Source organism: Lytechinus variegatus, chromosome 3 (genome assembly GCF_018143015.1).
Source record: "Lytechinus variegatus isolate NC3 chromosome 3, Lvar_3.0, whole genome shotgun sequence".
Classification (NCBI taxonomy): domain Eukaryota; kingdom Metazoa; phylum Echinodermata; class Echinoidea; order Temnopleuroida; family Toxopneustidae; genus Lytechinus; species Lytechinus variegatus.
In genome coordinates, this window is record NC_054742.1 from 23,980,504 (window position 1) to 24,006,037 (window position 25,534).

Here is a 25,534-nt window from a genome sequence, read left to right on the forward strand (position 1 = left end):
ATTTTGCAGAAGGAAACTGATGCAACTGTTCTGGAAATTAAATAATGATATGATATGCTCTAAAAACTCATTTTTTTTTGGGGGGGGCAGGGGCAAATGTACCAAGATTTCTCATCATAAGCTTACAAGAAATAGGCTGTATAAGCATGGAAAGCAACAGCACCATCATTGAAAATCCATATACCCTTTCAATTCATGTCCTCTAAATATGAATATACATATTTCTGCAGAGTTGATATCCTTTTGATCACTCACACTCTTATGTAAGGTACCTTAAGGCCTGGTCCACTAGCTGACAGACGTATTCATAACAGATACAGCGGACATGCAAAATTTCGGGGTGGCTCCATCTGTTTTCATCCGCTTCAGACAATGGACAAAATGGGCGAACAATGAAATCACAGTGGACGGATGCTCAATGGATATAGAGCGTATGCAAAGAGTACACAACTGATGGCATGATTCTTTTCTGTTTACATCCTCTCTGCACCTGTACATGTAGGTGCAGTGGGACCAAGCTTTTAATAGATTTCAAAGCTGCATCTTATGATGACCTCATATCAGTCAACCTTTTGATCCCGAGGAGATGACCTTTAACAACATCGACATGCATGGGGGGGTACTCAAATTATAAAATGATACCTATGTGCTGCTTCGGCAAAAGTTATATGTTTCGGAGCGTTGCATGAAATTTTTCATGTTTCTGTGCGATGAACCAATCAGCAGTCTTCAAATCACTGCTTAGCTAGGTCACGCAGTCAATGGCAACTTGCCATCATACTGCATCGAGTATGAGTGGTCACTGGATCGAGAAATCACAAATTTGTGGGTCTCCGGAATGGGGAAAAGATGGAAATTTCTATGGCTTTCTAAATTGGTGATGCTGTGGAAGGGAAATTTAGGCTGAAAATGGGGGGTCTCAACCGCGGCACATATGTATCATACATTTATACTAAGTAACCCCCCCCAGGAAACCACAGACCAGTTACAGGAAATGTGATCACTAGATCTCTACTGAACTTTGTGAGACATGAATGAGAGATATCATTTACAGTTAAGGTGCATTTTGTACACAGATTTATTGCAAGAAAATCTTTTCCAAAAACCTGGAATGCACTGGCAAGGAACTATATGTATGTTAAATTTCCAAGTTTTTACAAATTACAAAATCAGTCACATGAATACAATCACCAATGTTTATCACTTAAGGTGGAACACCTTAACAACTGAACAGGTTTCAGAGTTCAGTTAAAGTATCAACTGCTAGAACATTTGAAAAAAAAACATGAATAGAAAAATAAGTCAAATAAATATTCATTATACCAAGGTATATAATTGTAATCTGAATTTATCTTCCAAATGCCTTCTCTTTGGCATTGTTTTAGGTATCAAATTACCAGACAAAGAAATAGTTATGACAAAATTGAAGAGCAAAGGAAATTTCAGTACAGGCGCACCTTAAAGCAACTTGCTTATAAAAAGGTACAATTATCTAAGAAATCTGTAAACTCCTCACAAAAAATCCCTCTTGGACATGCTCTACATTATGGAATAAAATAATCGCAATTGGTTTACTAAATGCCATAGAAATAAAACCGTAGATTTTAAAAGGAGGGTAGCTCTCAAAAATGAAATGTTAAGTCACAATTTTTGTCCATGAACAGATATGTTTTTCACTACTGTTTAATTCTGGGGGTCACACCATGGGCACTAACGAAGAGTGTGACTTAACCTTTCATTTTTTAGAGCTACGCTCTTTTTAAAATCTATTTTATTTGAGGCATTTACTAAATTATTTGTGATTATATATATTCTTATACCCCTTTCATAAACCCAATTATGCGGCTAATAGCAGCATAATATGGTCGTAAAATTGGAGGAGGACCAGAGTTATCCGCATTATTTTGATGCTGCTATTATCCGCATAATAGCAGCATCGGGACAAGATTTTGAGTTTATGAACGCATTTCCAAATAATGCGGATAATTGCCATGGTGCGGTCACAAGGTCACCCTTTTCCAACACAACCGCATCGGAGGCTGAGGGGGCATGTCCAGTTGCCATGATGATTATCCTCCTTTTTCAGGACGGGCGCTCATAAAAATAGTTTATGAACGCAAGTTTTATTGAATTATCCACATTACTCTTAGGCGGCTAATTGGAGGATAGGTTTATGAAAAGGGTATTAATTTATTTCAAATGCGATTATCATGCATCTACTCAAAACTGAAATCGAATAATAAAAAACACTAAATCTGTAAATAAATAGGAATCAAACTTAATTTATCATTTAGAAATGCTGACTTAAAACTTTCGATTTCTAATGTCTTAATGCAATGATGAGTCGATACCATGCGCGACCATGGAGTCTCGAAAAGCACCCTAAGCAAGTATTTTCCATATGATGCACCACGACGTACACCGGGGTACCGTAGTACCCCGGGGTACAGCGTTGTGCAGCGCAATCTCGTGTTGTAATAGTGTAGTTACATTGTTGTCATGGTGATCACAGTCGTACGATCGGTGCGACAATCATGACAATGAATGGGGACAATGATCACAACGCCTATTTCCTTTCTTTGATACAATCTAATGCCAATAATAGTAAACAAATTATGTTATACTAAAGAATTTAGAATAAAATTATCATTTGCATGCATTAATTGTTACATAAGATCACTAAAAAGAAAAAAAAATCAGTACAAAACATTAAAATATACTTGTACACATTTTTTGGTAACCCAGGGTACAGCGCAAAAAATAAAATAAATAATTCAACAAAATGGCGGATTATTATTTGGTACCCCAGGGTACCAAATACTGCATCATATTCTGAAAATGCAAGTATTGGCATGTGAAACCCTACCCTTAAATTGTATTGCAGCAAAACGATACCCTTGGCAAGTATTCTCTAAGTTGAACCCCTAAACAAGAACAGTGATATTTTAATTGTTATATGTCACAGACTTTGGTTGTAGGTTTTACCTTTACCTACATCATTAGGTTTAGTACAGCCCCATCTTGCCCAAATCGGACTCTGAACACGTAGGCCCGTATTCTGATAGCAGGTTTAACTTTTTTTTAAGTTGTATGTTTCTTATGTTACTGTGCTCTTTCCTGATTCATCGATGGTGAAGACAATTATTTACCAATCCTAGACAATTACGAATGATTTTAGAGACAAATGGGCTGAAATATGGCATCTCTACTGTTAGTGATTAATGTAACAATTGGCTGTCCATACTTAAACCACAACTTTAAACCTGAGTTTTAAGTTAAAACCGACTTCAGAATACGGACCTTAGTGTTGACTGGTGGGGCAAAAAGTACATCTTTTATAAAACATTTTCATACTTTTCTTACTCTCGAAAATTTGACCCTGAATACGTAGCTTTCCGAGCGAAAAGGATACCCTTTTTTCACTATTTTAGTGTTTTAACACCCTTATTACCTGACATACGTAATGTGCTGTCTTGAAAAAAAACATCCTTATTTTGGGGTGGCCGCATGGTATCCACTCGTCAATGTAAGTGTCCCTCCCCCCTGGAAAAGACTACACAAAAGATTTAGATGCCCCCCCCATATTAAATTTATCTTCATGCATAAATTGTACATCTACTGTGTCTGTAGATGTCATCACTATTTTTCTCCTACAAGTATCCCATTAACACACATGTCAAATAGCCCATTTTACATACATGTACATCTCGTTTTCATATACTGTAGTTCCTCTCATGTTGCTTAGATCAATGAGCAAACAATTTCAGCAATCAATGAAATTTGATCAATAAATTTTTTGTCAGCAATATAGAAACAAATATTAATGAATATCCCGAAAATCAAATGTGCAAAAATTGAATAAGATCAATGTATGAATAGGAGAAAGGTAACAACACAGTTGAGGCAACTACAAGGATAACAAAAGCATATTTCTTACATGAAGGTACCAACTTTTCACATGTATATAATACTGGTATCATTGATTTAACCCTAGGTAAACTGACCAATCTTTTTATAAAATTGCCTGTTGCCAAACAATCCACAAAGTACAGATTTAATTCTGCAGTGATCAATGTTTCCCACATTATTGAATTACTGGTATGAATAAGAAAAATGGAATGTGATTCTTTGGTATATCACATTACACTTTTTCATGAATATTGAAAAAATGGCAGAAACCAAACACTCCATGGAAGTATGGATTAAAACTGTAAACTCTGAACTTAAGTGAAATACCACTGAATTATAAACCAAAATTGCCAATTCCCTCTGAAATTATAAATGCTCAGGCAAAGTTACAGTATCATGAAATCTCAACACAAAAAAGGAAAGAGAAATGTAATAAAAAGATTATTCAAATATCCATGCACATTTACAATTTAAAAAAATGACAATTTGTAATGCACAATAGGCTACTTTGAATAATAAGAGATATGACACACGCCAATAAAGGAGTTGTTCCTGAATCAGAACTGGGAGTTGTTCCTGAATTCTGTTTGAATAGTAAATACTTGCACATGCCAAAATCTTAAGGCCTGGTCACACCGCCCGGGCGTTGTTGGAGCGGTCATGGAGCGGTAGGGAGAGGGGGTCGAATTTCACTCACAAAATTGGGGAAAAAAATCAAAAACAAAAATCGAAAACAAAATAAAAACAATCGAAATCGAAAATGGTGAACGGGAGCGAGCGGTGATGATTTTTTTCCTCTCCGCTCCAACAACGCTCGCGCGGTGTGACCATGCCTTTAAAAGACTTTGAGTTGAGCTTTCAGCTGGTTAAAACTTTGAGGTAATGAAAATATTTTCTACACTCTTTATGGAGGATAAATCAACAAATTACGTAACCTAAAATTAACATGAGTTTTCATTTAATTGAGTTGGCATAAATATAGTTTTAGTATTACTGTTATTACAGTTCTCAATACATCACTCAGCCTCTCTGAAAAAAAATCTAAGTTTTTTCATTGACTTGTCTGTCAGCCTGTAGAAAATAAATAAGGAATATTCAGTATGAATATTGGAAAGGTACTGAAAAAAATACTTCTGACATGACTTCAAATACATAAAGAACTTACGATGACAATGATTGATGATGAAGATGATGATGTTGGTTGATGATGATGATAATAACAGTGATAACTTGTATTTAGCATGCTCTCTCTGCATGCTTTTTACTCTTATACAAGCTGAAAGGGATGCGCATATCTACTCAGTTCTTATGTAAGGAAAACTTTGACACATAAATATATTGCATAAAAACCCATATCAAAACATACAAATTCTAGCAAAAAAAAAGGTAGATTAGTGCTTGTCACAATATCATTTCCTCTTTTTGTTGCCCTCCATTTTCATCCGTTTTCTGGTAGTCACACCACATGATGCTAAGCAGGCTTTTTTTGACACCTGCCTTACTGACTTCCTAGAAGTGGATGAATGCTTTTGTGTAGGATTTTTGGTTGAAGTTACAAGTGTAGGACGAGTGGAAGAGAGTTTCATGACTTTCGGTGGGGGAGAAGTTTCAGAGCATGAACGTTTCTGGGGTTTACAGGAGGAAGACTTTACAGACATTCTCAAAGTAGAGGATCTTCCCTCGTTTGCTGTTGATTTTAATGGAAGAGGTAGGTGAGATAGTTTGTTGCATGCATGTGAATCTAAGCTTGACTGTTTCACAGTTTGACGTACTGGCGCATTTGAGGTTTTAACTGTATTCCGAGTAACCCTGTCACACATCACCTGCTTTGAAGCAGCTTCACATGGTTTCTTTGAGATGAATTTGTTGGAAACCTGTACAGGACATTTACTTGATGACTCTCTATGAGGTGGAGTTTCTGTACCAGCTTTCCTCGATGCAAAGCGTCTGATGGGAAGTAGTTTGTTTATTCTTTTGTCTTTATCACAAGGTTGTTGTCTACAAGATCGTTTCATTGATTTCTTTGAGATGAATTTATAGGAGGTGTTTGGACACACCTGAATGTCCACTTTTGAGGATTCCTTTCCTGTTTTCTTGGAATTGAAATATTGTATGGATGGTGACTGACTTCTAGTCTGGCCAGCAGATGATTTTGTCTTACTATATGTCAAACCATACATGGCATCTCTCTTCTTAAACAATGGTGAGTTATTTGATAACTCATTTTTACAATTTCCTGAGATAAATTTTTTGCAAGGTCTCTTACATTTTTCTGCTACCTTCCCAATAGGTTCTTGTTCATTGATCGTTACATCTGTATTTCGTCTTACTGGTTCAAACACATTCAATTCACTTTTCAGATCCCTCCCTATGTGATGGTCAGAGTTGTGGACTGATGTTTTGAAACTTGGTTTTTCCTCAACTCCAAGAGCTCCACTATTTTCTCCATTCTGCTCCTTCACATCTGACTGTTCTGCTGCATTTATTCGGCAAAAATCAATGTCTTCTAATTCTTGTTTCAGAAGTGTCTCACTTGTCTGCTTGGCACCTGGATGCACATTATATGGATTCACTTCCTCTTGAAACTGAGAGGATTGTCCACCTGTACCTGGCACTGTATCTTCATCATCATGTGACTTGGCAATTTCACTAACTGAATATTCACCTTTCTCTTTTTGGCACCGTTTCTCAGTTTTAATTTCATCCATTTGCCCTATGTCACTACCAGATGCAATCTCTTTAAGAGCAGAGCATTCCTCAGTGGATACATGAAAGTCATTTGTGCATTTTTGTAGATGTTTATCAACAATTCCATCACATACACTTCTCTCAGAGTCAACATCCAACTGGTCACTCTGGCCATTCCCCATTATGAACACAGCATCCTTGTTAAAGACAACATTACACTGCTCAACAACTTGGTTATTTTTGGCACACACATTTCCTTCAGATTGATAAAGAACTTCTGCTTCGGAACAAACTTGGGACCCCTGATCACAGATGATTTTCTCTTTTGTTCCTGAAAGTTTCTTCATTTGATCTTCATTATTCTGATCAACAATTCCTGTAATTGAATCGCTAACTTTTCTATCTGTTTCCTTGTTTCTCTTCTCTGTAATTTCAAATGCTTTGTTGATGTGAACAGTCAACTCCTTTTCCTCTACACCATTATAGAATTTATCAGAATAACATAAGTTGTCAATATCTTGAGAGATATTTCCTGCACTATCACTACTTTCTCCAATCGCTGTTAACTCTAACATTGTACTGGCTTTTGCTTCAACTTCTTTGATCCGAGTTTGAAACTTTGACTCCTTGTTTTCAACAGAGTGGCTTTCAGTGTCGCAATCTTCCTCCTGGGATTTAGCTGTCACATTTCTCATAACATTTTTTGCTATGCTGGTTACATCTTCTCCTGGCAACAAAATACTATCTGTTGTGGTATCGAGATGTTGAATTGATAACTCAGGTGCTTCAAGATATAGCCCTTTCATCTGGTAGGTTGAAGCATTTCCCTTGGCTTCAGTTGAAAATGTATCACTTATTGGCACATTGACGCAATCAGCTGCATTAACTTCATCTACATCAGGAATGATGTCTTCTGCATTGTATTCACACTTCTTTGAATCATCTCTGCTTTCTATATTTCTGAACCATGCTTCAGCTCGAGGACTCACTGTGGCATTATTTCTATCTATGTTACAAGGGATACTGATACAGGAAACAGACTGCTTGAAGTGTCTCTTTCTTGGTAGGCGACTGTCTTCCACATCTCCCATCTTTCTTTCTAGGACTGTTTCCCTCTCTTCAGAGCAGGAATTTTCATTTCTGAAATCAGTGGTTTCCATTGAATAATCCATATCATCTTTGCAAGAGATCACGTCTTTACTCCTAGAAGGCTCACGTCTTACCTGCTGGCAAGTTGTTTCATCACTACAAATCTCTTTTTCACAAGAATCCACTGGTTGAGGGGTGTCATCATCTCTGCATGAAGAGTTACTAAATGACTTGTCACTGATCACCATGCTCAGATGTGTATCACATTTTTCTCCTCCTGCAGCTTGTTCATAGATTGTCTTTTCCTCACTCAAAACCTGGACTGCTGCATCTTCATCCACATTGTTGGATTGTACTTCATTGAGTTGTAAGGACTTCTGTACCATTTTGTGTTCTGTTTGATTTTCTACTACTCTCATGTCATTACAGGGAACACACCCATTTTGATCCAGATGGACACTTGTAATCCCTTGCATGCTTGAATCTGCACCCTTTGTACCTGGATAATTCATAGATATCCCTTGCATTTCCAAACATGGCTGGGTTATATTTACATTAGGATCTCCTGTAATATCTGATGAAACATCATTTGCATCTGTGATGATATTCTCATGATCTGGTATTGTTTCACTTTCCAAAGGAAGTAAAGCTTGACTGTCTAATTCTGGTTGATTTTCATGAGAAACTTGTCCATCTACCCATGGGATTCTAAATTCACTCCATCCACTAGGAAACTTACTTTCTGATAGTCCTTCAGTTGCACTTGGGTCTGATAAGCTCTCATGCAATGATGTATTAGTTTCATCAAGAGAGTTAGGCTCAAGGTCTGCATTACGCATGTTATCCACTGAATCCACTTTGCTTTCCAAAGTCTTTGATATGCATTTCCATTGTTCGGATTGAGCAAATGGATTACCTTTGACATTTTTTCCATCCATTCTACATGGAATGTTGACACAACAGACTGACCTCTTAAATTGAGCCTTTCTGTGTTGACGAGAGATGTCTTCCTTTGAGGAAGAAACCAAATGTTCTGTTTTTGTACTTGAATCACTCTCTGGCACTGAAGGTTTATCCTTCTGACTCATAATCCGAAGTTTGATTCCAGCAATGATGGACTTCTTCTTAAGCTCAAAGTCATCTGTGATGAATATGCAGTCATTACCATTTTGTGTTTTTTCATCTCTGAGATCTACAGGAGCTGATGTATCAAGAGCGTTTGAATTATCTATTATCTTTGGAGACTCCTGTGTAGTAGAAAATGCAGACCAGACATTTCTACTTTGACTAGCTTTTCTTTTCCTTGATGACAACAAATCATTTTTGGCTTTAGTTTCAAGTATCAGCAATGGCGATTTAACTTCTTTAGCTTCAACCACAGAAAACGGTTGTGCTGCAATTTGATGTGAAGGATTAGCAATGGTCTTGTACTCTGTTGATTCTGACAATGCATCATTAGTCACAATGCCTACATGTTTACCTTCCTCAAGATGAGTTATCCCCACCCAATTACGATCTTGTTGCCCGTCACTGCGATGTCTCTCCATGGACATCCCTTGTAATTCAGGAAGTGACAAGTTGGCATCTACAACTAAATTTTCTCCTAGATTTGATGAAGCAGCAAATGATCTCAAGTTAATCTCATTAACTGGGCTTGATTCACTCTCTGTCTGTCTATTCATCTCTATCCGCTCTTCTGAAGCAACTGAATAGTCTAACAATGCACCAACATGTTCTCTTTCATCATCTCCCATCTTGTTTCCTGTACTCACTACGACGACGTGGTCATCCCGACTATCTGTGTGACCTTCAAGGGTATCCTTGAAACAGACTTCACCGTGTGCTATGTGATCTAATGATTTGTCCTGCATATCAAGGCCAATGTCTATACCATTTGTAATACTCCCTGTAATATCTTCACTTCTTTTCTCTTGAATCACATGTAAGCATTGCCATTCTTTGGCATTAGAATGTTCATCTTCTTTGGAAGCCATCTTCTCCATTTTCCCTTGAAGACATGTGCAATGAACAGATTCCCTATCAGGCAGCACTTCCTGATGGAAATTGAGCGGTTCAACTGGTATATAAACCAAAGTTTCTATCTCATTGCTAAATGCTGCTTCTTCTATTGTTTCTATGTGATCTGCAGAACTTTGATCAACAATCTCACAAAAGGCACTCCCAGGAAGATCATTTAAACCTTGAGGGTATTCAATATCTTGATATTCTTCTTGCTCATTGTCAACATACTGGTAAGTGGTCACATTTACATGGGGATTTTCCTCATAGCAATCAAGAAGTAAAGGAATGCCTGCATTTTCACAGGTCTGCAAAGAGCCCTCTGTTGTAGGTAACACTGTTAAATCAAGTCCACGTTCTGGGGTCAAGATTGGCAACTCTGAATTTCTTAACCTATTCAAAGGATAAGGTTGAGGTTCATAATCCAGCATAGGTATTTCTTCTGTAACATGCTCTCTGATATTAGTCATGTCTTCACATGAAACATCCTCTGGAGATTTGTCTAGATTGACACTTGTTATTGCAGTCCAGGCTGGACTTTCTGGCTCTTTTTCTCCTTCATCTTGTTCTAACTGTCCATCTATCCATGGGATGCTGTTCTCACTGAACACATCTGTCCAGTTTTCTCCTGATTCTCTATTCGTTTCTGAATGAAGAATCTGTATGTCCTCCACATCATCTTGTTCATCCTGCATTTCAGATGAGGAATTTTCAATATGGAGCACTCTTTCACCTGAGAAACCAGTCAGACTTTCTTCTGGTGACTTTACATCTATATCTACTTCATGATGATAGCTCTCATCATCTCCTTGAACCTTGGCTCTCTCTTTAACCATGAATTTCCATAACTGTAGATTATGTGGATTCTGTTTCTTGGCTCTTTGTTTCATGAAACATGTCAGCTTTACACTACACACAGAAGTCTTCATATGTGATTTTCTTTGTCTGAGGTCAAACCCTTGATCTGATGACAAACTACACATTTGAATTTCATCATTCTTGTCCCTTTCTTTTGGTGGTCTTAAGAAATAAGAATCATCATGCTCTTCTTTGAAATCCTGTGACTGTCTCCTTAACAACAGTTCTTCAGCTTTCTTATCTTTCACAAGAACAACCTTAGCTTTATCAGTAAGAGCACTTTGAACTACAGATTTGGTAAGGTCCAATGGTTCTGTCTGTGTACAACATGGATGTACATCATTGGCATTCAAATTCAATGTGTCTTGGTTCTCAAATTCATCAGAAATTATGTTTGGATCTTTGATTTCTTCCACTTTTCCATTCATTATACAAACTGTTTTTACTTTCCTCAAATCTAGGGGACCTTCCTCCTCCTCCTCCTCCTCATCATCATAGCATGATACATCTTCCTCATCTAAATTATTAGAACTACAATCCTGTTCATCAACAAAACTCATAGACTCATTGCTATTAGAAATGCACTTTGGTTCATCTGCATAATTCAAAGTCTCTGCCTCACTGCTATCACTTCTATCAACAGGTATGGGGCTATCTACATGAAGTTCATCATTAAGCAATGTCATACCATCATCAACATTTTCATGGTCATTTCTGTTCAAATGCAATCTCCCATATTCTACTCCCTGTTGGGGGTTCAGTTGTTCCTCCTCATTTATAAACATCAATTCACTTTCTCTTTCATTGACACTTGATAGCATTGGAAGTGTTGATTCTTGATCAGATGATCTGGACTGTTTATCTATTGAAACACACACTGTGTCATTATTTTCCAATAATTCTTGTGACTTTTCTTGCATATCCGTCCTTTCTCCGGTATGAGCAAACATATCTGATGTTCCTCCCAGTGGTAATACTGATGGCATTTCGAGCAGTGGTTCAGGACTATGTGAGGCAGGTGATTCTCTGCTAAAAGCCCTATCTTCCACTTGTTCATCACTGACCTCATCAATGAATTCCTGTTCTGTTAAAGTTTCTTGCGAGAGATCCAACACATAGCAGGGTAACCATTTCTGATCAGTTTGAGCATCCAACACAGGATTAGCGTTTGGAGGTTCTGGACATTCTTGCGGACTCCTTGTTTCAACAAGAGGCTTCTTCTTTGATTTGGGTTCAATTTGGCGTTCATGCTTGCAGGACAAGAGCACTATGTTTTCATGGCATCTTACTGAAGAATGGAATGCCTCCTTTACCCTCACCACCCCTAATGGCTTGAAGTCTTCATGAACAGGATGCCAAGATTTATCATAAAACTTCAGCATTCTCACATCACCAAATGGTTTGCTCAATGAGATGCACATTACCTTGCTCTTCCGAAGATATCCTGTTAAGGTGCTTGAAACTGATGACCAATCTTCAGATAACGATACATGCACAGGTATGAAGAAGTCCATGCACCTGATAAGATCATGCTGTTGGTAGGAGGTTAGTTTTGGAAAATTTGATTCCTTTGAGTCTTGGTAACTGTTCTGAAGAGCAGATAGTCTATCAAGTGAAGGAGCAATGAAAAATGCAGCAAGGAGGCACAGCCGCTGTATCCTCTCATCATTTTTCAAAATCTCAGACAACAGCAGACAGACAGCTGCATTTCCATAATCTATCTGTGCTGCTTGGATGATGTCCTCAGAAACGGAGACACTTGGTACCAGCAAAGCCTTGAGACAAAGGGAAACCAGGGGTGGAATGGCAGGTTCACCAACCTAATGAAAGAATAAATGCAAATGAATATAACTCAATCAATTCCTTCTATGGTTTAGAAAAATAATTAAAAACATATATTATGATTGTCTACTATATGTCAAAACAAACACCAAAAAGAATCCTATAACACATCTTTCATCAATTTGTAAGCTACAGATCTGGTGCATTTGATAAATTCTGTTACATTGTGAATAGTATTGTCTTAAATTTATGCACCAAATAACAAAAGTGTATCTAAACTATCTAAATTAAAAAGATATGGAGATTGGAGGGGGTCAGATAACTATTCCTTGTAAGAAACCTCCCTTTACTCGATTGTCTTAGAAATACAACACTATACAAATATAACAGTATCACAGTTGGCATAAATAAGAGCAACAAGTGGAGTGCCTCTGGCATTCTCGCCTGCCTTACGGGATTCAATATAGCAGCAGCGCTGACTTTGAAAACCAATATTGAATAATCAATCTCAAAAAACACCATTCATATAATAATAAAATACAATGCTCATTGATGCTAAATGACATTTGACCTTGATTATTTGACCTGATATACGCACATGATATGCAGTGATTATTACTCATTACTCTTAAGTCCAAGTTTTAGGAACTAGATCCATAATTTTCAAATTATGATGGCCAATGTTCATTGACCTTAAATGACCTTTGACCTTGCTAATGTGGCATAAACTCATGCAGGATATTCACTGATACTTGATTACACTTATATCCAAGTTTCATGAACTAGATCCAAATACTTTCAAAGTTTTGACATTAAAAAAAATAATAAACTCAGTTTATTTTGTTCTAATTCCCCTCAAAAATCTAAATTCATTGACTCTAAATGGCCTTTGACCTTGGTCATGTGACCTGTAACTCAGGCATGATGTTCACTAATACTTGATTAACCTTATGTTTAAGTTTCATGAAGTAGGCCCACATATTTTCTAAGTTATGACATTTCAAAACTTAACCTTAGGTTAAGATTTCAATATTGACGACGCTGCCGCTGGAGAAGTGGCGCCTATAGTCTCGCTCTGCTAAAACGAAAATATAGCCTAGAAAACAGAACTGGTCTTGATTTCTATAGACTATTTTTTGGTAATACTTATGCCTTATCCTATTTGGTATTCTATTCATTTTTTACAGAATCAAAATGACACACAGTCAACTGTGATTGTGTAATCCTTATTAAAATTCAAAGTAAATGATGCCTTTTATCCCATATGTCATTTTTAGCCATAAAGTACTGAATTATATTGACCGCTTACCTTCTTGTACACTATGTCAGCAAGGTTGTATAAATGGAGGGGATCATTTGTCAGATCTGAGAGGCCTTCTAGGTCTTCAGCAAACTTATCAGATCGCGGTGAGCAAACCTTCAACTCCGCATCAAGCCACAAACCTACAGATACTCTGATCAGAAGACTGCTATGATTATCTTCAAACCAAAGCTGTTTTATGATTAATCTGAATATATGTGTTGCATTTTCTGGACAGTAACTGCTCATTCTTTCTGCTACTTTCATGACATCTTCCAGTGTTGGATGATCTTCAACCTGAAATGAACAATGATAATAACCATTATTAACCGCATCAGACATCTGAGCAGGGCAACTTAACTCATTGAGTGCTTCGTGCATGCTATGTATCCTACTATAACATGCCACACTCGTGCTCGCACACCTACTATTGATTGCTTTGTGCTTGCATTGTTTCCTACCCTCGCCTGCTTCGTGCATGACTGCGCACATTCGGAATTACAATCATTGTTACGCCGTTTTGCATTGTATTGCGCATCGCATGCACGCCGTAATTAGCACTATTGTGTGCAGTGCGAACTCTGCTTTCTGAGAGATCAACTTACGAGGTTTACATTCAACTTTTTCGAGTATTTCTACATTTTTTACAAGATATGGCTCCACCTCTGAGAGGGAAGAGACCTAGGTTTTTTGTTCCATACAAAACACTCCACAAAATGGAACTACTTGATATAACTCATATTTTAGCAGTAAAGATAATAACCAATCCATATAATGAGGACACTATTATAAGGGGTATGAAATTTCCTACAACTTTACTACACAATATTTTGTGGATAAACTAATCGTTAGAGAGTTACAAGCAATTGTAATCATGACTATTGAAAGGAGTGAATACGACTCGCGATCCCAAAATCAATGTGGCACAGGGGGGTTTTGTGGCTGGCACAGGGGATTAGCATCGGATTAGCACTGTGGCGTTGGGTTAGTAGTGTGCGTGGCATGTTAAGAGTTACATACATTATTGCCTGCTTACTGTGATCAAATGGTCAGTCAATAAGTTTCCAATTGTTTATCCATGGACCAAATTTATTGCCCACTCAGGAAATTCGATGAGAAACTTTGTGGAAATGTAGCGGGCAAAAAGGCAGAGTTAATATCCGCATATTCTACGCATTCGTATACGCGTTGTATTGAACCACACAGTGCTATACGTCATGTTAATCAAGATGAGACAACGCTGGATACTGCGTCCCCAGGCCAGGGACGCGTCAATTCAATTATGTCACAATGGTAAAGTTCAGAGGCCTTGTCTGCCTAAAATGAATAAATAGATTCCCATTCTTAAAGGGTAACATATCTAAATTTTCACGATTTTTGCTCTAGATGTTTTATTTTGATAATTTTTAATAAAATATTGACTTTGGGAACATAAAATACACTGCCCTTAAAAGAACCATTTTGCCATAGTCTAAAGACCCTGGCCAATATGATTCTACAGTGCTTATCAAAAAAAAGTTTACACTTTGAAAAAGCCCTAGGAATTAAAAAATATACATGTGGATAATTTGTATACCTATAATCTTGGGTTTGGGTCTCATTTATCCAATGAAAGTAAAAGTTTTGACAGAATGTTATACTTGAGTGGGCACTGTTCATTTTTGTAAAGCTCGCAGAAATCTGTTTGCGCAGAAATGCTTGTTTTAACGCTGTGTCAGGGGGAAAGGACGAAATCAAACGTACCCTGTGAAACATTTCTCATACATTTCCCTTGCGCTTTTACTCAATTGAAATAAAACAGATACATTCAAGCATTTTGTAACAATTTTATCACCCAAACTGAAATTTCAACACTTAGTAAGCACAAACTTTACCCTTTTGTGCCAGCTGGATCTGAGGACATTACTAAATCTGTACAAAAGCTTATATCAGACATCTCCAGCATTTTTTTCATTTTTTTATAATTTATTTTGGGTTTACATTTCATTTTTCATTTTATATTTGTTTCTCCACACTTTTACCAAGCTTGACAATGATTAACAAAATGAAAATCAAGCCTAAACCATTTCAGGTAAATCACAGCTCAGTGTAAAGCAAATATCGTCACGATGGCCTCGGTATGTGGGAGAGTGGGGTGGGGCGCAATGCACTCTTCGAAGTGTTTTGGGCAAGGAAGCAAGTTCAAAAAGGTAAAAGATACCATCAAATCAATTTTATTAGCTAAATTCCACGCGTTCTTCATGATTAAGGTCTACTTTTATTCGCATAACTATTTAAAAGTTCTGCGCAAATCAAATCATCTTTTTACTAACTTTTCAAAAGTAAGTGGTGCTCAAGTGCTCAAGCGGAAATATTTTTCGACAGTTATATCGTCATTTGCTTAAATGGATCTGTACCAATGTTAAAATGTGGAAAAATCTTCAGGATATTACAAATGTATAATTTTACAAGATTTTTTCAAAGTGTAAACTTTTTTTGATACGCACTGTAGTGCAGGCAATTCTAGGCCAGTCAATATTATATATCTGAAAAATGTATTCTGGAGACAAGATATAAATAAACATGTAATTAGTCTTTTGATTACTCCACACAAAATAGGTCACAATAGCTCAGTCGAGGCTCAGTTTTATGACTAGTGTCTATAATATTCATACCCCTGCAAAACTTGCTATTTTGTTTTTGTACCCCTGTGAAAAAATAATTTCTCCGTAATATCCGTACCTGTATTCCTAAATGATTTTATTCAAGCCCATAATTCTGTATGCTTCAGCCGCATGTACATTGTACACAGTAACAATTTACAAGAACCAAAATACCCTCATTTAACTAACCGCTCTGACTCAGGACAATTTAATTCTGTTTTGGGGAACATATTTCATATCCCCTCAAGGCCAGCAATATCATATATATATTTTGACTGATGAGGACACTTACATGTATATTCACCTACTTATTATTCATTCCATCTAAGTTTAATGTTGATAAAATAATGTGACAGTCATTAAAATTTGTCGACAAAGTACTTCAAAGTTGTACATGAAATATATATTCACAAATTTAAAACATTACTGGAGATATGTAAATTATTCCGAGGAAGAGGATTGCACTAATGCCTCTGGCACTGGCAATGGTTTCAATGCCCCTCTTATTAGGCTTTGACATTTTTGGTACCCTTTTTAATATCCCCTATTTGTGCTTGAATAAAGAAATAGGCCCTTTGGCATATAGGCCTTGTCATAGAAATTTGACATTTGAAATTCTAAGGCCTGAAGTTTGATGTAATTTTCAGGTAAAAACATACCATACACACACTTGTTAAATATATGCTTTACTTACAAAGCTTTAAGAAATATGTAAAAATTAATGAATTAGATCACATATCACATGACTAGGAATATTTCCTGACTAGAGATACATGGTTATTGACCCTACCTGTGACTCAAGTTCTTGGGTCAGACCAAGATTGAAGTAGAGTAGATAGAGAGTCTCTAGGAAGATGGGTTCTTGTCCTAAAACAGGGTGATCAGTGCAGGCTCTGGCCAAGTTCAAGGCATGCAGAGGGTTGCCTTCCTGGATCAGGACTTGCAGACGATGTTCAAGGAGGTACTTTCCTTCTAAGGTCAGGTATCTATCAACTAAATCAGATACATTCCATACAAATCATTCACCCACTCTGATATACAATGGGTCATAATTAACTTCAATACATTTTTCCACAAATAGGTAGAATGAAAACAAACTAGATACATGTAGATTCTCTACTGCAGATACTTCATATTCATGCCTCTGCCATTGCCATATCAAAAATTCAGTATACATGTATAGCCAACTTCTAAAATTGTCAAATAATAACTTCTGACCTTTTGACCCCAAAATCTAATCAATTCATCTCACAAATGCATACATGATCCAAATTTGAATTTGACTCCTCAAATATACATTTTCAGCTATGCAAGGATTGTGACCTTTTCACATTTACCTCATGACCTCCATATCTAATTGAATTATCATCCTTCTAATATGCATACATGAACACAGAATGAAAATGATCCCTCAAACATTTCTACTATCATTGTCAGGATGAGGTGACCTCTCCAACATTTGCAGAGATGCCAACCCTTACGGAATATTTATCAGATGAGAAATTACAATGTGAATTACCCAACGGCTGAACCATTTTTTCTTATGAGACAAAACATGAGAACAAAAGTTTTCGCTCAGTCATTCAATCAGGAAGTAAACACTGGATTTACATCATAACACGTCTCATTAATATTCCATAAGATTGGCAACTCTGCATTTGACCCCTGACTCTTTGACGACAAATTTAATCAGATCTCTGTTACTCCTAAATGTATACTTTGACAAAGTTTGAAATTAATCTGTCAAGCAAATTCTGTAGATTTGTCAGGGCGAAATCATAATGCCTCCGGAATCTACCTGGGCAAGGACATAAACAAGTGGAACGCCTCTAGCAGTCTCACCTGCATTACAGGATTCAATATACATGTAGCAGCAATAGTGCTGACTTTGAAATCATTGAATAATTATTCACGATAAGCACAATTCGTATGATAATAAAATACTATGTTCATTGACTATAAATCACATTTGATCTTGATCATGTGACGTAAGACTTGTGTAAAATCATCAGTGATACTTGATTACCTTTATGTTCATGTTTCATAAACTAGACCCTTATACTTTCAAAGTTGTGATGGCAATTCAACAAATACCCCCTACATAGCCCAGGTTCATTGGCCCTTAAAGAGACCTTTGATCTTTGGTCATGTGACCTGAAACTTGCACAGGATAATTAGTGATACTTGATTACTCTTATGTCCAAGTTTCATGAACTAGATCCATAAACTTTCAAAGTTTTGAGAGACAATAACATCACAAAAATATTTTCTATGTATTAATTAAATTGATGACAATAAGAAGTGTTGACATTAATTTGACTAACAACTAAATTTGAATCATACTTGAAAGGGCAACACTTTCGCTTGACAAATTTGATTAGCAATTTTGGTCATAACAGGAAAAGTTTTCAACTATGTTCTGTACATTCCCATGTAAAAATCTGCTACATGCAGAAGTACTTTTGTATAACAGTCTTTTAAAAAACATGGAGCAAAAGAAATTATTCCCTGAATGATAACATGAAATGGTTTCATGCATTTGACAACATTTAAACCTACATTGATGAATCTACAAAGATACCAGTAGGAGTAGATTGACTTAAATAAAGGTAACTTTAACAGAAATTGACATACCTGAAAAAGTGGAATTGTGATTTTCAAAAATATTTCTTAGCTGGGAATACATGTATCCAATCAAGTGTACAGCTCAGTAAGTCTATGTCAAAACTGCTTAAAAAAACTTTGCGACTTTGCCTTAACAAGTGGAATGCCTCTGGCCGTCTCACCTGCATCACGCAGTTCAATATAGCAGCAGTGCTGACTTTGAAAACTACTCTAACTCGCACAGGATGTTCAGTGATGCATGGTTACTATTATGTCCACTTTTTATGAACTAGACCAATAAACTTACAGAGATATGATGGTTATTCAACAAAAAAACCCAACATGGCCAAAGTTCATTGACCTTACATGACCTTTGACCTTGATCATGTGACCTGAAACTCACACAGAATGTTCAGTGATACTTGATTACTCTTATGTCCAAGTTTCAAGAATCAAATCCATAAACTTTCAAAGTTATGATGGTAATTCAACAGATACACCCAATTTGGCCAATGTTCATTGACCTTTGACCTTGGTCATGTGACCTGAAATGTGCACAGGATGTTCAGTGATACTTGATTACTCTAATGTCCAAGTTTCATGAATCAGATCCATAAACTTTCAAAGTTATGATTGTAATTCAACAGATACCCCCAATTCAGCCAAAGTTCATTGACCCTAAATGAACTTTGACCTTAATCATGATACCTGAAACTTGCACAAAATGTTCAGTGATGCTTGATTACTATTATGTCCAAGTTTCATGAATCAGGGGCCCGTTGCAGAAAGAGTTGCAATCAAACGCAACTCTAAAAATCATGCGCAACTTGATTTTCAACCAATCAACAGCGCGCATTTCTGACTTGCAATTGATTTTTTGACTTGCGTTTAAACGCAACTCTTTCTGCAAGGGGCCCCAGATCCATAAACTTTCAAAGTTATGATGGGAATTAAACAGATACCCCCAATTCGGCCAAATTTCATTGACCCTAAATGACCTTTGACCTTGGTCATGTGACATAAAACTCATGCAGGATGTTCAGTGATACTTGATTAACCTGATTACCAAATTTCATGAACTAGGTCCATATACTTTTTAAGTTATGATGTCATTTCAAAAACTTAACCTCAGGTTAAGATTTGATGTTGACGCCGCCGTCGCCGTCGGAAAAGCGGCGCCTATAGTCTCACTCTGCTATGCAGGTGAGACAAAAAGGACAACCTATAATGGCTTTTGTATTTATCACCTCAAAACAGGACTTAATAATATAAAAATACCTTCTGGCTTGTCTGTATTTTCCTCTCCTGCAAGCACCTGATTCATTATCTCGTGGCCCCATGGCTTCTGGCTAAGAATGGCCAAAACCAGGAACCGATCTTGAGACCAGTTCCAAAGACAGCAGAAGAATTTATAAAAGTCTTTGGTTGCTGATGCCCTGCTTTCATCTTGCACACTCATCCATGATTTGTCAAGAAGTATCTCTACACAGTAGCTGCAAATATTCAATGCAATCACACAATGAATACAGTTAAATCAATGGTTCCAAAGAAAGTACATCAAGTTTCCCACAATGTGTCTTCAAATTATTGTCTAACAAGGGTGCCGCTAAGGCGAGCACATAATATGCCCGCCAGTAACACGGAAAATGGAGTTATTGGTCAAGCAAGAAAAGTGGAAGGTGGTGACTTCACCTTTGAACTTCTGACCTCAAAATCAATAGAATTTCTTGGATCTATGCTAGTATCATACCAAATTATGTGAGCCTAGGGTTCGAATCTCAGCCATGGCTGAAATTTATCCACATTGTGCTGTACTTCACCCAGGTGAGGTGAATGGGTCCAGTAGGATTTATTCCTTGAACGCTTTAACGCCTATTAATATGGTGGCTCAGCTACAGCCGGTGTAATAATATGATACCAAGTATTAAAGCACAGTTGAGTATAAGCACATAGTGACTGCGTTATTTAAACGGATATATTACCATTATTTATTATTATTATTATTCTGTCCATCAAGACTTCGTCTAACAACTATTTGGTCCAATCATCGCTTTGTCTTATCACCGGTTCATCTCATAACAACTTGGTCTAATATCCATTTTGTTTTCATCTTTTTTTCCAATTAACACTTACACCAATTAGACCAAATGGTACATGTATATGGACTCAATGGCTATTAGAGCTGGTTATCAGACAAAATGGTGAGTGGACAAAATGGCAAATAGACCATGTGGATAGTGGATGAACTGATGGGAGAGCAATTGATAGTAGACGAGTTGGTGTTTGGACAAATTGGCATTAGACCAATGTGTTGAAAGGAAATAAATTCAAGGTGGCTCAGTGCTCTAACCCTACATACAGTACTTACATATATATCTTCTTACAGACACTAGTGAGTTGCTCATCTTCCTCATAAAAGCTGTGAGAAGAAGTAGCAATGATCCTCAGGGCACTATGCAAACCGGTTAGTACTTCGTGTGGAGGTTGGCTGAAACGACTGCTGAAGAATTCATCTACTGCCTGAAAGAAGACACAAAATACAGAATGAATTGATACTAGTAGCTTATTTTGATCAATTTATTTTATCTTAGTTGCTTAGAATAAATGCACCTCTCCATGTCTCAGATCTTTTCCATAAATATGATGGTAAAGGGCCATTCTTTGAAACGTTCACCTTTTTTTTCAAATTCAGTTTTTGCTTCTTGATTTTAAACTGCATATTCAAATAGAAATATCTGAAATTTCAGGAGATGCTTTGAGGAGGAAGCACAGTAAACTGTATACTAATTAGTATTTACATGGCAAAGGCTGAGTTCACAAAAAAGTACATATACAGTATTCGCTATTCACTATACAGGCATGGCGGGTCACATAATAAAGGTAGCACGCTTGTCCAATACTTTCATATATCGGTACTTTTGGCACTGTCAAAAATGGATACCTCAGTCGAAGAAGATTTGGCTCTTCTCCACTCTTTTAAAATAGGGAAAATACAAAAATTATTGTTTATGTGGAAGTGCTCTCTCTATATTACTTGTACTTAATGCCCCTCAATTCTTTTTCCTTTTTTGTGCATTGCAGTCATCCACATAAAACTAGTGGTGTTATCGGTAAGAAAATTATCTGTTGATATCTCGCTAAAAATATCTGACTGATATTGATAACTATCAACAAAAAAAGAACATCATCAATAAGCATTTTTTATGCATTGATTAAATATTAGTGATGTCACAATACTTGCGTTGGTCAAAATTTCTATCTGCCACTGTACCAAGAACTCTTTGAAATCAGTATTCAACAAATGTTAACGATTACATAACATATTTTAACAAACATATTTAGCATACATACATCCTCACCTTTCACGTTATTAGCATTACTTTAGGGGCTTTTTGGACATCGTTCTGAGCAGTCAATGATCGTTTCCTATCAGCCATTTTTATATCATGCTGTTACATCTTTGAACGTAGAGGGCAGCAACACATGGCCGTGTGCTGCCTTCTACGTTAGTTGGTTCTTGTTTTTGGTTGATATAATATATATTGGTGTAAAATGTGACTTTGACATAGATTTTCAAAGTTCTGTGGAAGATTTCTTAGCAGCAACATTTCTTATCGCAGCTCCGAATCTAAATAGTCTGCTAGTGCACAGCTAGCTGCACAGTGGTTTCATGCATGCAAAGCTCACGCCAGACGGCCGGTGCAGCTGGCTGGATAATACCATAAGTAACGGTCTATTGACCGCATCTGTGTATTAACCGCACCACCAACTTTGGACTAAAAAAAAAAAAATTCCTCTCACATTTACATGCATATTTGAGGTACGAAGAAACAAAATCTAAGTTTTTAAGATTTCAAAGTATCCAAAGAGATTACCGGTATGCGGAAATCTGCTGTTCTTGATCAATTCATCTACAAATGTTAGAACGGTTCCAACAATATTGGCAACTTACACACTCACTCACCTCACAGTCACAGTGTACACACACACAGCACTGCCATTACATTGCAAACTACGATAGTCATGCCAGTACATCTTATCAAATTATGATCTGTGTCTTTCCCAGCGTAGGAGGAAGAAACATTCACATTTCTTGCATCACAACCTCACAATCACTTCTCAGAAATTTGATGTCTTAGCATGAATTTTGGATACGGGATTACAGGAAGGTTCAAGAAACAAATTGTGCTACTTTGAAAACTATTGTTGCCCGATTCGGGCCACCAAAACTTAACATTTTTTCAAAAATGGTTGCCCAAGGTGAATTTCTGGTGGCCCTGGGCCACCGCTAACATCGAGCCTTGCATACACAAAAATACAAAAGAACAAGTGGGGATATGACATCATCAGCCCACCTAATGAATATTCATAAAGACATGACTAGAACGGTTTCACCTGAATAATGCAAATCTTTAAAATTCAATGACATTGTAATTTGTTATCCAATTTTTATCAAATTTTCAGCATTTTGCTCTGTGAATTTTACTCTTATTTATTGAGATATCAATATGTCCAGCCTGGACCATCCCTTTAAAATGCTCTCAAAAATCATCCCCATTCATTGGTAACCATAGGGCATGTTTATGCTTACACTTTTTAGGCCAGAATCAGCGTTTTCATACGTGATTAGTCTAAAACATGGTTGCGTCCATGCTTACTTTCATTTAAACGAAATTTCAAAACGCCTATCTTAAACTTACAAAAAGGTATGTTTTTAAATGTTGTTTGATATCATACAGCACTCTGACTCTGCGGCCGCTTTTCACCAACAAGTGGAATGCCTCTGGCCGTCTCACCTGCATCAAGCGGTTCAATATAGCAGCAGTGCTGACTTTGAATACTACTCTAACTCGCACAAGATGTTCAGTGATACATGGTTACTCTTATGTCCACTTTTTATGAACTAGACCAATAAACTTAGAGATATGATGGTTATTCAACAAAAAACCCGAACATGGCCAAAGTTCATTGACCTTACATGACCTTTGACCTTGATCATGTGACCTGAAACTCGCACAGGATGTTCAGTGATACTTGATTACTCTTATGTACAAGTTTCATGAATCAGATCCATAAACTTTCAAAGTTATGATGTTAATTCAACAGATACACCCAATTCGGCCAAAGTTCATTGACCTTTGACCTTGGTCATGTGACCTGAAACGTGCACAGGATGTTCAGTGATACTTGATTACTCTAATGTCCAAGTTTAATGAACTAGACCAACAGATACCCCCGATTTGGCCAAAGTTCATTGACCCTAAATGACCTTTGACCTTAATCATGAGACCTGAAACTCATGCAGGATGTTCAGTAATACTTGATTAACCTTATGGCCAAGTTTTATGAACTAGGTCCATATACATTCTAAGTTATGACGTCATTTCAAAAACTTAACCTCAGGTTAAGATTTGATGTTGACGCCGCCGCCGTCGGAAAAGCGGCGCCTATAGTCTCACTTTGCTTCGCAGGTGAGACAAAAATGCAGCTCATGTAGCTGATCAATACGGCCAGAAGCTAGGGCATAACGAAAAATATGGGAGGCTTTGGGCATTATCGTGATATTGGGAACCACCGTTCACTTCATACAGCAGCGCTTTATTCAGTCACACGCACGGTTCCCCATTTCCACTTCCATTCACTTTGTACACAAGTACGCGTACATAACAAATCTACGAATGGTTCCCAAAACCACGATTTGGCCAGGCTTTGGAACAAATTTTTTCTTTTTTTCTTGATAAGACTAAGAAGAAAATGCAATGCTTTGCCTTTGGAGTGGCTTTCTTTGTTCTTTCAATTAGATAAAAATGCTATGCCTTGGAAGTTGGATTGGAACGGAAATTTGAGTGTAAAAATGGGGGTCCTCTCCACGGCACATACCCACCACGCATTACAATACTGAGTGCCCCCCCCCCCCCGAAACAAAGTGGGCAATATAGTGCTTGAACATGTTGAATGCCCAAACAGATCTTACGTTATTATTAATCACTACTCACATCATAACCTAGCACAACACATGTGTTATAATTATATCCGGGGATTTAGCTCGTATGTTAATTAAATACAATTATCACAAAAATGTGATGGCACCATAGAATATATGCATTACAAGAATCGAATGCGCTGGTAATATTATTGTGCTAATGGCATCATCACATAGCACGCATTTCAAATCACCCACGATCGAACTCGAAGACGCTTCTCAGCTCACCTCGGCAATCAAGTCGCAAAATATGCTGTTTGGACTTTTTCCTCCCTCTTCATTCTCATTCGGATATACTATACACGAGATCCAAATGCGATCCAAATTACTTTGGAAAGCTTGAAGACGGTTCATCTTAACAGTAACATTTAAACTTGAGCCGTCTGCGTTCTCTAAACAATCCGACATTGTTGACAGTCCAAGGTGCACGCGCACGAGCGCAGCTAGCGCTAGCTGCAAAATACTGGGCGCCGCGCCGAGCACTAAAGTACGACTGTGATCCCCCGGCCACCCGGGTCCGCCGGAGCCCAGGAACGGTGGGGATCACAGTCCCCGTCGAAAGTCGTACCGTACTCGTTGATAGTCCAGTGCACCCCATTAATTCTAGGACAATTACCCCAGGCAACCCTCCACGGGCCTCCGAACCAAAGCTCCGGACTC

The 25,534-nt window shown here is 37.4% G+C and overlaps 1 protein-coding gene across 1 annotated transcript; it reads right to left on the bottom strand.

Annotated features, from left to right (window-relative positions):
• Positions 1–4,714: 4,714 nt before the first annotated feature.
• On the bottom strand, positions 4,715–25,534 carry LOC121410568. The gene is made up of 6 exons (XM_041602739.1): positions 25,103–25,534; positions 21,260–21,411; positions 20,170–20,384; positions 17,078–17,280; positions 13,655–13,942; positions 4,715–12,383 (listed from the first exon to the last, which is right to left on the bottom strand). Exons 1-6 carry the CDS (start codon positions 25,280–25,282, stop codon positions 5,319–5,321), a joined length of 8,103 nt encoding a protein of 2,700 aa, XP_041458673.1. The 5' UTR covers positions 25,283–25,534; the 3' UTR covers positions 4,715–5,318.

Excerpts from the sequence above, each read along its gene's own strand:
- LOC121410568 (XM_041602739.1), bottom strand. The coding sequence starts at position 25,282 with ATGTCGGATTGTTTAGAGAACGCAGACGGCTCAAGTTTAAATGTTACT. Across the intron at positions 13,943-17,077 it reads CCCAAGAACTTGAGTCACAG|GTTGAAGATCATCCAACACT; the intron begins GTAGGGTCAATA and ends TGTTCATTTCAG. Across the intron at positions 12,384-13,654 it reads CTGACATAGTGTACAAGAAG|GTTGGTGAACCTGCCATTCC; the intron begins GTAAGCGGTCAA and ends TTCTTTCATTAG.